This window comes from Alexandromys fortis, unplaced genomic scaffold, assembly GCF_014885135.2.
Source record: "Alexandromys fortis isolate MF-2015 unplaced genomic scaffold, M_Fortis_MF-2015_v1.1 scaffold_39, whole genome shotgun sequence".
Lineage (NCBI taxonomy): Eukaryota > Metazoa > Chordata > Mammalia > Rodentia > Cricetidae > Alexandromys > Alexandromys fortis.
Genome location: NW_026067918.1, coordinates 13,173,009 through 13,186,492, shown reverse-complemented (window position 1 = coordinate 13,186,492; position 13,484 = coordinate 13,173,009). Strand labels below are relative to the sequence as shown.

Here is a 13,484-nt window from a genome sequence, read left to right as displayed (position 1 = left end):
TCAAGAGCCTTTATCACAAACACTTTATCAAGGGACTACTTAGACTCAGGGTGCTCCTAGAGGAAGCCCCACTGTGGTGACAACTGTTTCCTGGACTGAGTTAGCTTAGCCCACTCCGCCTGGCCTGTTCCCATGCACAGCGGCTCCAGCCTCCCAGACTCTCCAGCACTCCCTGGGCGCTTCAAGCCCCGCTGTCCAGGATATGCACAGCAGCTACTCCTCGACCCTTTATTGAAGGACATACATTGGGCACATGGGACACCACAGTTCATAGCATGACTCCTCCATCATATTCACCCCCACTCCATCAGTGTGGCCTGTGCCAGGGTCAGGACAGGCTGAGGGAGTGTGGACAGCGCAAGCTGCTGTCTGGCTGCGTTGTCTCTCCAGCCTTGGCCAGGCGTCTGGTTCTGAGTTGTCCTGTAAGGCCCTTACTGAATCCAGCCTGGCTGGGCTCCCGTGGGGCTTCAGGTGGGGCTGTCAGTCAGCCCTGAGAGACTGCTGGCGATGGAGGTCTCCACAGAGGGTTTAGTCCCATTGCAGCTGCCTGCAGTCACGAGCTGAAGTTTCTCTCCAGGTTCACCGTGACTAGACCCTGCTGGGACCGTGTGGTTGCCACGGCAGCTAGCCATCTGTTCCTCCTTAAGGGCTTTGCCTTCTCGCCATCGCCTCCAACGCAGCAGTAGCTCTGCCTGCACCTAGGGGAACCATGGGTAGGCCCACTCTGCCATCCCAACTCACTAGGTCCTGCCTGGGTCACTCTGAGGTGCCCAGCCTCAGTCTAAGCAGACCTAAAACATGGCAGACTCCACAATGGGTACAGCAGGGCAGTTTGTCACCGGGGAAGGCGGGAATCACCTACACACTGAACTCCTTGAGGACCTGGAGGAACCTGACATCTAACACATGCACCCATAACAATGGGGAGGAAGCTATGGTCATACTAGGGCATGGCCGGCCTCTCACCCGGCTCCAATCCTGGGGCCAGTCTCACCTACCTCCTTGTTGAGGAAACAGTAGAGGACAGCCACCAGCAGACCCTAGAGAAAGAGGGAGGTCAGGGGCAACACTCTGGGCCCGAGGTATGGAGGGTATGGCGGGGACTCACCTGGAAAGAACTGAAGAAGAGGTCGAAAAAGAGCTTGATGGAACGGAGGGCGCCCTGGGCATGCTCGTCAGTCACAAAGGCAAAGACCACCTCATGGACCCCCAGCAGAGGGATGAGGGTCAGCGTGGACCTGGCTAGCCTGCAGGGGCAGAGCTTGACCGTCCTCACCTGCCGGGGCTCCTGGGCTCTCCCCACAAAGGCACCAGTCCCCAACCCCAACCCTCTTTGGCCTGGGCCCCGGCTTTTGCCCATGCCCACCGGAACTTGTAGTCAGCATAGTGCATCTGCCGGGCACGCAGCTTGGCCACAAGAAGGTTAATGATGCGGACAAAGATGAAGAAATTGATCTGTGTGAGGGAGAACAAGGTTAGGGGCCGCCTGAGAACTTCCTGTGTCTGGCATGGTGCTCATGTGTCCCCCTCCAGGCGAGGTTGTTGCCAAGTGAGCCCTAGACACAGGGTTCCAGGGCTGGCAGGCATCCAGCCAAGGACAGGCAGCCTGACCCACAGCCCAGGCTATACAGCCTCTTGGATAAGTGCTGGGATTACCCTCCTCGTAGCCTGAGAAGGGAGAGTAACCCTTTTCCTGCTGAGCGCAACAAAGTAACTTGTTTCCTCACCAATATGGCCAGTAAGACAGGGATCCGCAAGATCCACCAGAAAACCATGTTGTCATTGCTGGTCCAGCACCTGCAAGGGCCAGTTGCTCACATCTTGGGGATAGACGCAGCTCCCCAGCACCTACCCCTATCTGCTGGGATCTACTGAGTGCCCCAAGAAAGGAAAAGAGAGCGTCTTTAATGAACCCCAACTCCAGACCCTGGATTTACATTTCTTGCCAAAGTGTGACCCTCATCCCCATCTCCCTACCCCCTGGGGTCACTTTACAAAGCCCAGCGCCATCGGCCCCAGCTGCCCCAGCCCATCCTGTGAACTCATACTCACTGGACATTCTCAAACAGACACTTGACCACCACCCAGGGGATGACAAACAGCAGGGGTGCCCCTGTGGGAACAGCAGCTGTGGTTCCAGGGCCCCGGTTAGCTTGCCTCCCCGTTCTCCCCACAAGCCTACTCACCCCAGCCAATGCCCAGGTAGAGGGAAAAGAAGCTCTTTTCTTGGAAGGTGGCAAGGCTCAGCAGGCTGTACAAGTACACACCCTCCACCAGCAGCCAGCAATAGTTGGCGATGATGCCGTACTGCGTGATCACCGTGGCCACTCGGCAGCCAGCCACCGCCTGAGCAAGGGGAGGCACGATTGGGGCCCACGCCACCCTGCCACCCCACACAGGCTGGCAAGCGCTCAGAGATCTGGCTCACCCCATCGCTGAGCCAGACGCTCACGCTAAGGTCATCTCCAATCTTCTGGCTGTAGCGTGTCTTGAGCAGCCAGTCTACGACCAGCACAGAGCCGGCCTTGAGCACAAAGGACGCAAACAGGTTCCCGTGGATATAGTTCCGGGTGCAGTGCATCTTCCTGTACAACAGCAAGTCAGCACCACCCCTGTCCTGTCCCTCTGTCCCCCTTCACCACAGCGGGCGTGAGCTGAGCGATCAGCAATATACCTGAGGCCCAGCAGGATGACCAGGGCAAGGAGCAGGGCCCCCAGGGACAGACTGTAGCCCACAGTGTACATCACCTGGTAGCTGCTATACATCTTGGCCACTTCCTTCTGCAAACCAGAGGTTGAATGGGGCCTGGCAGCACCTCATCTCCCCGGCTCCACTCAGCCCCACTGGGATACCACCCCAAACCCTCCAGAGCTGACCTGGACCTCGATCTCTTCGTCGTCCATCTGGCACTGGGAGGCGTTGCGCCATGGCTGCCCCCGCGGCCCTCGCACCCACTGCCCGTCAGGCCCGCACCTCTTGAACACCAGGCGATGCTGCACTGGGATTGAGTGCAAGGTTGGGGTCAGCCCACCCCCATGCTCCGCCTCGGGTCAGCCCACCCCCATGCTCCGCCCCCTAGGCTTCCCAGGGCCTCCATAGTTACCTTTGTGGTACCAAGGTAGGTACCAGGGGCAGGAGATGTTAGCTGTGGTATTGGGCGGGGTGTCAGGCCAGCAGGAGTACTTGTCGAAGGTTCTATTACAAACCAGCTCTGTGAAGATGAAGGAGGGTGGAGGAGGGGCTCCCATCAGGACCAGAAGCCCCCCCTACCCCCCCCCCGAGGATCACCATCACTTCATTGAGCCTGCATCCCAAGAGGCTGCCTCCCTGACGTGGGACACAAGGTGCAGCTCCTGGCCAGTTATTTTGCCTCCTGAACTCCATACCCGCCTCCCCCTCCAGCCCAGCCAACGCTTGAGTTTGCCAAGGTCCCTTTCCTTCAAGATCTCACATCTCAGCCAAGCGGTGGTGGCGCATGCCTTTAATCCCAGCGCTTGAGAGGCAGAGGCAGGTGAATCCCTGTGAGCTTGAGGCCAGCCTGGTCTACAAGAGCTAGTTCCAGGACAGCTAGGACTGTTAATAAGGAAACCCTGACTCGAAAAGCCATTAAAAAAAAAAAAAAAAAACTCTCCCATCTCAAATGTGCCCCAAACTGTGGCTTTTTTCAAAACTAGTATTAAACTTTTTTCATTTATTTATTTTATGTGTGTGCATATGTACATGTGTGTTATATACAGATACATGCACACACGTGTGCACATAAGCGTATAGGGTCATAGGACAGCCTTGCATGATTCATTTCCCCGTTCTCACTGTGTGAGTCCCACAAATCACTGCCCCCCTCCTTGTGATACATTCCTTCCCAGATGCTGATCTCTGGTTTGGTTAGCATCCTTTCCAGGCCCAGGCCGAGTCCCAGCTGCAGCTCCTACATCCTCCTCCCTCTCTTCCGGGCACTGGTCATCTCCCTCAACTGGACAGTGGTATGGACCCAGTCTCTCTCAGCACCCACCCGTGACCCTATCCACTGTCTGCCCACTGTGAGCAGTGAAAGCAGAGGCATCTGATGGCTGAGGAGGGGCGTCCTGCAGCACGGAGGACAGCAGAACAAGCCAGCCATGCGCCAGTTCTGCAATTCTACTGTCTCCTGACCGTGCAGCCATAGGGAATCTCTTGCTTCTGGAGGTCAGTCGCCTGGCCTGTATATGCGGGCAGGTGGCTGGGCATGAAAAAGCCACTGAACACTCCCATAAGAAGGTCTCCTGCACTGCACACTGAGGCAGGGAACAGGACCCAGGAGTCTGCAGGCGGGACTCACCCGTAGGTGGGGGCAGTAGGCTCAGGTTGTGGAGGCACTGATCACCATAAAGCTTCCAGTTCTCGAACAAGAAGTCCATCACCTGGGCAGAGGGTGCTTTCGGCTGGGAGACCGGTGGGCCAGCAACCAGGGAGACAGACGGAACAGGGAGCCATCAGCACTTCTGTGCAGAGCAGGCAGCCCTCCGTGCAGGGTGTGGGGTGCACAGCGCTCACCAGACATAACAGCAGCAGGAGCAGCAGGTGGGGACTGTGGAGCAGGATGCAAGGCATGCCCTTGGTTAGCCAACCCCCACATCTGGCAGGGGTTGCACGTCTGGGTCCTTGGGGTGTGTACACCCCTCCTCAGGCTGCAGAGAACAAGAATAGAGAGTCTGGAGAAAGTCTATAGAGTATTGTGTCCTCTAAGACCAAGCCTCTGAGCCTAAGGCCTCCTGATAGCTGAGGCTTGTAGAGGGGACGTGTGAGTAGCTCCCAGTGCCAACCCAGAGACAAGTGACTAGGGGCAGCTATTTTCCTGCTCCCTGGGGCTGACAGGAGTCAGCCTTCCTATCTGACCACCCAGACCTCTCAGACTGGCACCAACTACCTCCTCCCTCCGTTCTGTTGCCCTGGCTGGGCCCAGACCTCCCCACCTATGCTTAACCCTTGGAAAGTTGACTGGTCAGCAATCTAACCCAAGATAAAGAGGGTGAGGGTAGCGTGCCCAGGCCCGTCAACGCTTGGCCCTTGTGTTGGAGCCATTTCTGGACCGCCAGAGGCCAGGCGTGTGTTGGGGCGTGTGTTCATATGGTCTCCTCCACCCTATGTCCTCTTTCCCAGGACCAGTGTGTCCATATAATGTTGTGGACCTTGTACAAGGCTCTCAGATTGGGCCTCTTGGTCACAAACTGGTGGCACATTCCTTTAAGATTAGCACTGCTACTGCCAGGGCCCAGATGGGGGACACCTCTGCCTGATGCTGCCTGTAGGTCCTGGGAACACCAGTGACAGGCCCTGAGCAGAAGCAACTACACACACATCAGTCCCACACTGCTTCAGAACCCTTCCTGGCTCCGATGCATTTTCATGGAGGGAGAGAGAAGAGCTACTTAGGGCCTGTAAGAGGTCGCACTATGAACTTCCCAGGGCTGAGGCAGGCCTCCTGTAAACCCACAGACAGGATATTATAACACAGAGCCAGGCATGGTGGCACAGACCTGGAGTCCTAGCATTTAGGAAGCAGAAGCAGGAGGATCACCCAAAGTTCAAGAGCAGCCTGGTCTATATAGTGAGTTCTTGGCCAGCTGGGACGATATAGCAAGATCTGCCCCCTCCCACAGAGGTGGGGAAGAGAGGGAGGATGAAGGGGAGAAGAGAAGACGTGGATACGGCTAAGGTAGAGGAATTTGCAGGGATCCCAGGTGCCAGAAAAGGGGACCCCTGGATTTTAGTCTGCTATAGTAAGCCCAGTTGAGCTCTAGAGGCAACAGCTTCACTTCTGCCCTGCCCTCCTGTACTTCTCCTCCTCCTCTTCTCCTTTTTCTCCTCCTCCTCCTCCTCCTCCTCCTCCTCCTCTTCTTCTTCTTTTTCTTCTTGACAGGGTTTCTTTATGTAGCTTTGGTGCCTGTCCTGAAACTAGCTCTGATAGACCAGGCTGGTCTCGAACTCAGAGCTCTGCCTGCCTCTGCCTCCCGAGTGCTGGGATTAAAGTTGTGTGCCGCCACCACCACCAGGCCACTCCTGTACTTCTGACCCCCCTTCGGTCACACCTGGCTCATAGCCTACTGTGGGACTCCTGAGCCTCACTCTTGGTCAGTAGAGTCTAGCAGGAGGCAACATCAAGGAGTTTTAAGTCTCTGGAACCTGACCCTTAGAGCAAAATAAATACCCACAGAGTATAGGGTTCCTGCAGAGAACAAAACAGCAAACAGGCTGAAAAGGAGTTTAGGTGTCCCTATCTCCCGGTCACCAAGTAGCCTTACTCTCCTGATTTGGATCAAATTGCACCATCTGCTGCCCAGGTCACTAGTGGGCTCGGTATGGAGAAGTCAGAAGCTGGGCCTTTACCCACTATGTCTGGTCCCCACCCCAGAGCTGCTGGGGTCCCCCAGTGGCCCTGAAAAAAAGGAAGGGTAGAAATGGGAAGGCTTCAGGGTTGAATAACAAGGAATGACCAGCATGAGTAGACAGATAGGGGGGATACAGGTAAGGGGCACGGGGAGAAGGAATACTGGTCCAAGGCCCTGCAAGGGTGGACATCAGTCCACTAGCAGCAAACCGTCCTTAGAGCCCAGGTCCCCCTCCATTGCCCTGCTGAAAGCATGAGTGTTCAACAGCTGGGTGGTCCCAGCAGCCTGCAGTCCCAGCACTCAGGAGGCAGAGGCAGACAGATCTCTGAGTTCAAGGCCAGCCTGCTCTACAGAGTGAGTTCCAGGACAGTCAGAGCTACATAACGAGATCCTGTCTTCTAAAATCCAGAAATAAGACTGAGAATACTTGAAGATTTCCTCCCTCACAGATCATGGAGGGTGAGCTAGAACAGGTCCAGGAACCATACATCGGGACCTCTGTGGGTGGTAGGGGAACAACAAGGGAGTTTCTAGGCAGTTCGTGGACGGTGAGCTAGGGAACATCATGGGGTGGAGACAGATTTTCATTCCCACAAGGCTGAGACGCTGGGGTCTCCGCACTCTGCATCCGGGCCTCATGCTGAAGCCAGGGAAGGGGGCAAACATGAAGTTCAGGACCAACAGGGAATGCTTTTCCTGTCACTGAAGGGGAATGACCACTGGATGGACTGCTCAGCCTACCCTGTGCAGCCGGCCTCCTGTCCCCACGGTGGGGGGTAAATCCTGACACTCAGACAGAGTCCATCAGCGCTGATAAATATTCACCCAATGAGAGCGCAGTCCTAGCCCCGGGGTGCCAGGTAGCCAGGTGTGGATGCAACGCCTTTGCTCCTGTGGCCGGAGCTGTAGGTCTTTTTCCACCTTATTACCCTCCCCGGCTAGGAACAGATGGGGAGAAGGGACAATGGACCAGGGACCCTACTCTCCTTCCTTCTTGGACGAGGCAGCTGAAATCCCTCTCAGGTCTCAGACTTCACGAGGCCCAACTGTCAGGGAAGTACGGAAGATGCAAGACCCAATTCCTAAGACGTCAGCCTGTCTTTACTGCGTGCGCTTGCTTATGCACGCCAGCTACCTGGACTGGCACTGGCCCATGCCACCACTGCTCCCAGCCGGCTCCAACAGGACAAAGGACGCCTGGGTGTTTGCAGTGTGGCCAGCGAGCCACCGATTTTCTCTGCAGGTGGCTGAGGGTAAGACCGATGGCCCAGCGGCCAAGGGAGGTATCACTGGGGAGGCTCTTGGTTCCCTAGGAGCCAAAATCAGAGAGGTATCAAAGTCTTTGAGAAATCCGTAAAGTTAACATCTGGAAGAGGGTTTTGGTCAAAACAGAAAAACTAGCCCAGGTCATAGACCTAGGGCAGGGACAGGATCAGGGTCCACAGGCTGTTGACAAAACCTAATTCCTGAGTCCTTCCCCCGAAAGGGGGCGGGCAGGCCCTGAGATACCCGCCAGGGTGAGCTCTGACTCCCCCTCCCATGTCTCCAAGACAGAAGGACAGCAAAGTATTTCTGGTCGATCCTCGGAGGGTGCCAGAGCCAAGAGGTGAACTTCATGGGTCTGAAGTGGGAAGGTAGTCGCTGGGGAGGCAGGAGCAGAAAAAGGGGCGGTGGCCCACGCTCGCAGGAGTCAAAGTGAACGATTGTGAGCCGCGGAAGAAAAACCCTCGAGGCAGGGTGCCTACGCACCGCACCTTATCCCAGCAAGACTGGGTCACTGCTGGGGAGTCCTGGGCATCAGGGACAGATAAGAGGGGAAAGCGGATCGAACGGAGGGAATGAGAGAGCCATTGGGGGAGGGGCGGGGTCCCGGAGTGCATTAGCCGCGCAATGGGGCAGCAGGACCCACGTCTGCGCCCACCCTCTCGCCGCTCCCGGATTGCGCGCCCGGAGGACAGAAAGCAGAGGTTGAGACCGCCAACCTGACAGACGGTTAGGGATCAGGTGACTGACCAGACAGTAGGACCTATCCCCGGGCTGGAAACTGAGGTGTTCGACTGGGGCGAGAACCGCGACACCTAAGACACCAGGGACAGCTGGCCCCCCACATCCAGGCCCCGGGCCGGCTCCTCACCATCCTCCTCTGCGCGCCCTGGTCACGCCCGTGATCCAGCGCCCCATAGACCGCCTGAGACGGTCCCCAAGGGGCCCGACCCTGGTGCTTACTGTGCTCTGTCGCTCGGGCTAGGGCTGGGCGTCTCGTGGTCCTCGAGCTCGCTCAGGTTTGGGAGCTGGCAGCCACTCGTCTCCGCCGCGCTGCGATGGGGGTCCGGCGCCGGCTCCGCGCCAGCCGCTAGCAAACTTTCCGGCGGCGACGTTGGGCGGCGGCGAAGGGGGAGGGGGTGGGGGCGGGGGTGGCCGGCAGGGGACTGGGAGAGCCGAGGGTCCGCGCCCTGCGCCTTAGCGCAGCGGACCTGTTGCGAGCCCTCAACCCTCCCGGTGTAACCCCGACGGCCTCTCCCGTGCGGCGTTCGCTCTGCGGCTGTGCACCGAGCGCACCCGCTTCCCCTCCCCTCTGGCACACAGAGCCTTGCGCAGGACCTGACCCGGACTCCGACCCCACGGGTCCCTTCCGAGGACCCTCGCTTGGTGTACCGCGACCCTGAAGATCCAATCTTGCACACCCTGGACTTCAGGACCCTCCGCGAATGAATCCTGACCTGGCCAGCGCGGGTCTGAGCTCGCTAAGGAAAGAAATAGGATGTGACTCAGCGCGCCCCTTTCTCTTGCAATATCTGCTGTCCTGGGGTCGCACCGTTGCATTCAGGTTGCAGTCCAGATTTTCCGGAAGATTAAGTCCCTTACTTAAGTCCCATCTGGCTTCTGCGTGAAACTCTTGCAGTTGTCACACGTGCATCAATCACAGACGGGGGGTGGGGGGGTGGCGGTGCAGGAGGTAGGAAAGGTCAAGGTATAAGGGCTGCTTTGCAGGTTTTAGACAAGGGGATCCCCTAAGAGTGGCTCTTAATCCCGTGCCAGGTTACATCCCCTGTGGCCCTCAGGGACTCGTCCTGTCCATCAAGCCCCCTCCAGCACTGCTCCTTTGGCAATCCGTTGACCTGACCCGGACCTCAGTCCGCACACCCTTCCCGTTCCTCCTTTACTGAGGAGTCAAATGTTCTGAGCCCCAGGTTCATCTTTCACCTCCTAATCTCAGCCCTGCAAATTCTCTCCCGCTCTGTTGCACACCCCTGTGAGCCCTTGAACCACCTTTTAGGGCCTCAGCTCACGTCTGCTGGGGCACTCCCCTCTTGCCCAGTGACCTTGAGGTCAGAAACTCCCAAGGGTGCTTTTGGGCTTCACTTCTCTGGCTTCTCCACATCCTGTAACACTAAGGGTCATGTTGCTTTCTAGAAAGTTCTCCGTGTGGCTGTGGCTTTCAGGCCGGGTACTCGCTTTCTCGGGCTTTCGTGGAGATGTCCCTCCTCACGATTTCCACGGTCCCCAGACCACTCCTCCTCCTACTTACTACTGAGGGCCATGTCTCCTACCCATGCGCCATTTCCTGCACCTCTTACCTGCAGATCACCTGGCCGTGAATCCAAGGCTCCTCCAGCAAGAGTTTATTTCCTCTGGAACACATTTGGTCTCTTCTCTGTCACCTACTGGCCCCCTTCCCAGACCTCGCCTCTGGTCCTTGGATAAACTCTTTATTCAGATACTACCCTTTTCCAGGTCTCCATTTCTGTTTTAGGGGACAGTGAATCCTGCGCCCCAAGCTGTAGGTCCTCCACTGGTGAGCCAGTCTGCCCCCAAGTGCCTCTGAGGCAGTTCCTGCTTTGTACTCTGTCGGCACCGCAGGACGACCTCCATCTGGTCCCTAGTCCTCCTCCTGTGCAGTAGGACTCAGGAAGAGCGAAGATCTGGGCTCATTGTCTTCTGTACACCAATTTCAAAAATTCTGCACGGAGCCACCCTCTCTGTTTCACTCCCGGCAATGACCAGAAGGCAAAGACCTGTTTGCTTCTGCCATGCAGGGGCCGCTTGTGCAAGGCTGAGAAATACATGCAGCCCCTCCTTCAATTCCTCTTCCACCTCCCTGGGGAGCAGACTGGAAGGCTGAGCACCATGACCAAGGGCTGCCTTTCTGTGAGCTGGGTAATGAGACTTAGGGTGAGAGGCACCGTGAACTCTGTGACAATGTGGCCTCAAACTGAGGGTGCCAGCTCGCTCCTCGGGGGTCAGGGACAGAGTGGAGCAAGCAATGCATCTCGTTTGCCTCTGTCTTGGTTCAGTGGTTCACTTCGGCTTCTTGTCCCTCGCGGAGGAATCTTCACTGGCAGATATAGGACTTTCCTGGTGGGACCCTCGGAGGACCTTTCCATCCGGCCTTGTTTTCTTGAGGACAGAGTGTTGTGGGGGGGGGGGGCAGAAGGAAGGGACAGTTTTGAGAGTGTCTAAGAGGCAATACAGAGCTGGCTGCAAAGGCTGCCTGGCCCCTGGTAGGCTCTATGTACCTCACTGAGTCTGCTTGGTCACACTTCATCAGACTCCTGGACTGTTGGTGATCCCACAGGTGCTCAACCTTGTGAGATCCAGTTTTAGGGGCTGGAGAAAGACTCAGAGTACATACAGTATAAGCATGAGGACCTGTTTGGATCCCTGAACACGCATCTGTTGTGTGTACCTGGAGCCTTGCTGCTGGAGGTTATAGAGACAGGGGCTCACTGGGGCCTGCTGGGTGCCAAACCGGCCGAAAAACAGTGAGCTCAGGTCACAGAGAGACCCTGTCAACAGGGAGGAGGGCAGAGAGTGACAGAGGAAGACACCTTCAGCCATGCCTCTGGCACGGGTGTGTGAGCGTGTGTGCACGCTTGTGTATGTGTGTGAGTGTGTGGGGTGTGTATGCGTGCACACATATTGATGCATACAATTATAATCTATTTTGTTTTGGTTTTGGTTTTTTGGAGGCAAGGTAGCCCTGTGTAGCCCTGACTGTTGCGAACTCTCTCTAGACCAGGCTGGCCACAAACTCACTGAGATCTGCCTGCCTCTTCCTCACAAGTGCTGGGATTAAAGATGTGCACCATGATGCCCAGTTTCAGTGATGAGCCTGAAGTCTGTGGGAGCACAGACTCCTCAGCCTCTGCCTCCCCTACCCTGGTCTGCCGTTAGTTTGCATCCTACTAGGTTGATGTAGCAGATTTCCCTGAGCTGCTTCCATGGGCTGTTGGTTCCCACAGGCCATGCTGTGCTGAGCTCAGTTCCAGACCCAAGTGTCTGCCCCATAACAAGAACCCTGAATAAAGTGCTTCTGCCTCTTGACTGTTCGGCTCCAAGTTCCTCATATCAAGATACATAAACAGAGTGGAGATGAGAACGAAGGGGGCTGGGCCTTCCCATGCGTAGCCAGCGGCTGGGGGCCAGGGACCCGGATGGCGCCTGGTGTCCACACCATTGGGGGTTCTTAGTGAGAATGACCTCCCAGGAAATGCACTGTTTTGTGTTCCAAGACTGGCTGCACATTTGCTCAGAAAACAAGCTGAGGCCGTGCAGGGAAAGGGGCAGCAGCCAGTACTGCAGGACCCTGGGGCAGCAGAGTTGCAGCGTTGCCTTCCAGAGAGTTCTCTTCTCTCCCTTCACCTCTCCTTCAGGGTCCCAAATACCTCAAACCTGCCTTGGAGTGTCAACATTGGCAAAAATGACTTTAAACAAGTGAACGACTGGTCTTCCCACTTCCTGATTGCCGGGATTTCAGGCATTCGCCACCATGCCTGCATTCCTTTCCCCTTTCTGTTTTCTGTTTGTCCTGCTAGGATGGAATCCAGGCCTTGGGGCATGCAGGTAGCTGCTGTCCAGGCCCCTTTACTGGGGTAGCACAGCCCGTAGTTCAGGCTGATCTCAGAAGTCAAACATAGCTGAAGACTCCTCCTCCAGCCTCCGCTTGTAGCTAAGGGTAGCCCAGGACTATGTAGCTCAGGCTGCCCTAAGTTAAGTCTTCCGAGTGTTGAAATTACAGATATAAATCACTATGACTTGCTACCTTAGTATTTTGAGGCTGGAAGAAGGCACTAGATGGGAAATTGTGACCTAGGAAGCAAGGGTGTTGGGAAACAAAGTTTGGTCTTCTGAAAGAACAGGATGTGCTCCTAACTGCTGATTCATCTCAAAGAGCACTTGGGACCAAGTGTTCAAATGCCCAGGACTACGCGGAACATCCCAAACCACCGCATTACCTGTGTCCTGTAGTCCCAACACTCGGGATGTGAGCCAAGACACGCTGGGCAAATGTGTGAGGTCCTGGCTACCACTGAACTGCATTCCCAGTCCTTTTTTAAATACCTTGTTTCTGGAAGCAAGTTTTATTAAGTTGTCCAGCCTGACACTGAACTCTTTCTATACATCTTTAATTAATAAAAATTTTTGGGAGGACTTTTTTTCTTTTTTCGAGACAGGGTTTCTCTGTGTAACAACTCTAGCTGTCCTGGAACTCATTTTTGTAGATCAGGCTGGCCTCTGCCTCTCGAGTGCTGGGATTAAAGGCATGTGCCACCACTGCCTGGCTATAAAGATGTTTTAAATTGCATTTTTTATTTGTTTGTGTGAGATGACTCATCAGATAAAAACACCTGCTGTCAAATGAGGTCCTGAATTCCAACCTCAGGTCCCATGGGATAGAAGGAGAGAAGTGACTCTTTCCGGGGTCCTCTGACCTGCATGGGAATACCTTGGCATGGGTATATCTACACACACACACACTAAAATAAGCTATCAGGTGGCAAGCTTTCTTATAGATTTTGAGTATAAATCTTTCATTAGAAACCTGTTTTGGGCTGGAGAGATGGCTCAGAGGTTAAGAGCATTGTCTGCTCTTCCAAAGGTCCTGAGTTCAATTCCCAGTGGCTCACAACCATCTGTAATGAGGTCTGGTGCCCTCTTCTGGCCAGCAGGCATACACACATACAGAATATTGTATATATAAGAAAGAAAGAAAGAAAAAAAGAAAGAAAGGAAGAAAGGAAGGAAGGAAGGAAGGAAGGAAGGAAGGAAGGAAGGAAGGAAGAAAGAAAGAAAGAAAGAAAGAAAGAAAGAAAGAAAGAAAGAAAGAAAGAAAG

At 55.4% G+C, this 13,484-nt stretch overlaps 1 protein-coding gene and 1 long non-coding RNA gene across 10 annotated transcripts in view; one reads left to right on the top strand and one right to left on the bottom strand.

Annotated features, from left to right (window-relative positions):
• Positions 1-214: 214 nt before the first annotated feature.
• On the bottom strand, positions 215-8,906 carry Gcgr (glucagon receptor). 2 transcript variants are annotated; one of them, XM_050140312.1, is made up of 14 exons: positions 8,596-8,906; positions 4,535-4,668; positions 4,320-4,422; positions 3,105-3,212; positions 2,878-2,999; positions 2,675-2,781; positions 2,429-2,585; positions 2,187-2,346; positions 2,053-2,113; positions 1,728-1,797; positions 1,367-1,455; positions 1,109-1,247; positions 999-1,040; positions 215-698 (listed from the first exon to the last, which is right to left on the bottom strand). In XM_050140312.1, exons 2-14 carry the CDS (start codon positions 4,589-4,591, stop codon positions 468-470), a joined length of 1,446 nt encoding a protein of 481 aa, XP_049996269.1. In that variant the 5' UTR covers positions 4,592-4,668; positions 8,596-8,906; the 3' UTR covers positions 215-467. The 2 variants fall into 2 exon arrangements, with proteins under 2 accessions (XP_049996269.1, XP_049996268.1); XM_050140311.1 differs by having other exon boundaries at positions 2,053-2,128; positions 8,596-8,720.
• LOC126500421 (uncharacterized) overlaps positions 4,678-13,484 on the top strand; it is a 24,081-nt gene continuing 15,274 nt past the window's right edge. For 7 of the 8 annotated variants that reach the window (XR_007591344.1, XR_007591343.1, XR_007591340.1 and 4 more), the window contains exon 1: positions 7,633-7,975. This is a non-coding gene — a long non-coding RNA (uncharacterized lncRNA). The other variant, XR_007591339.1, reaches the window with a different exon arrangement.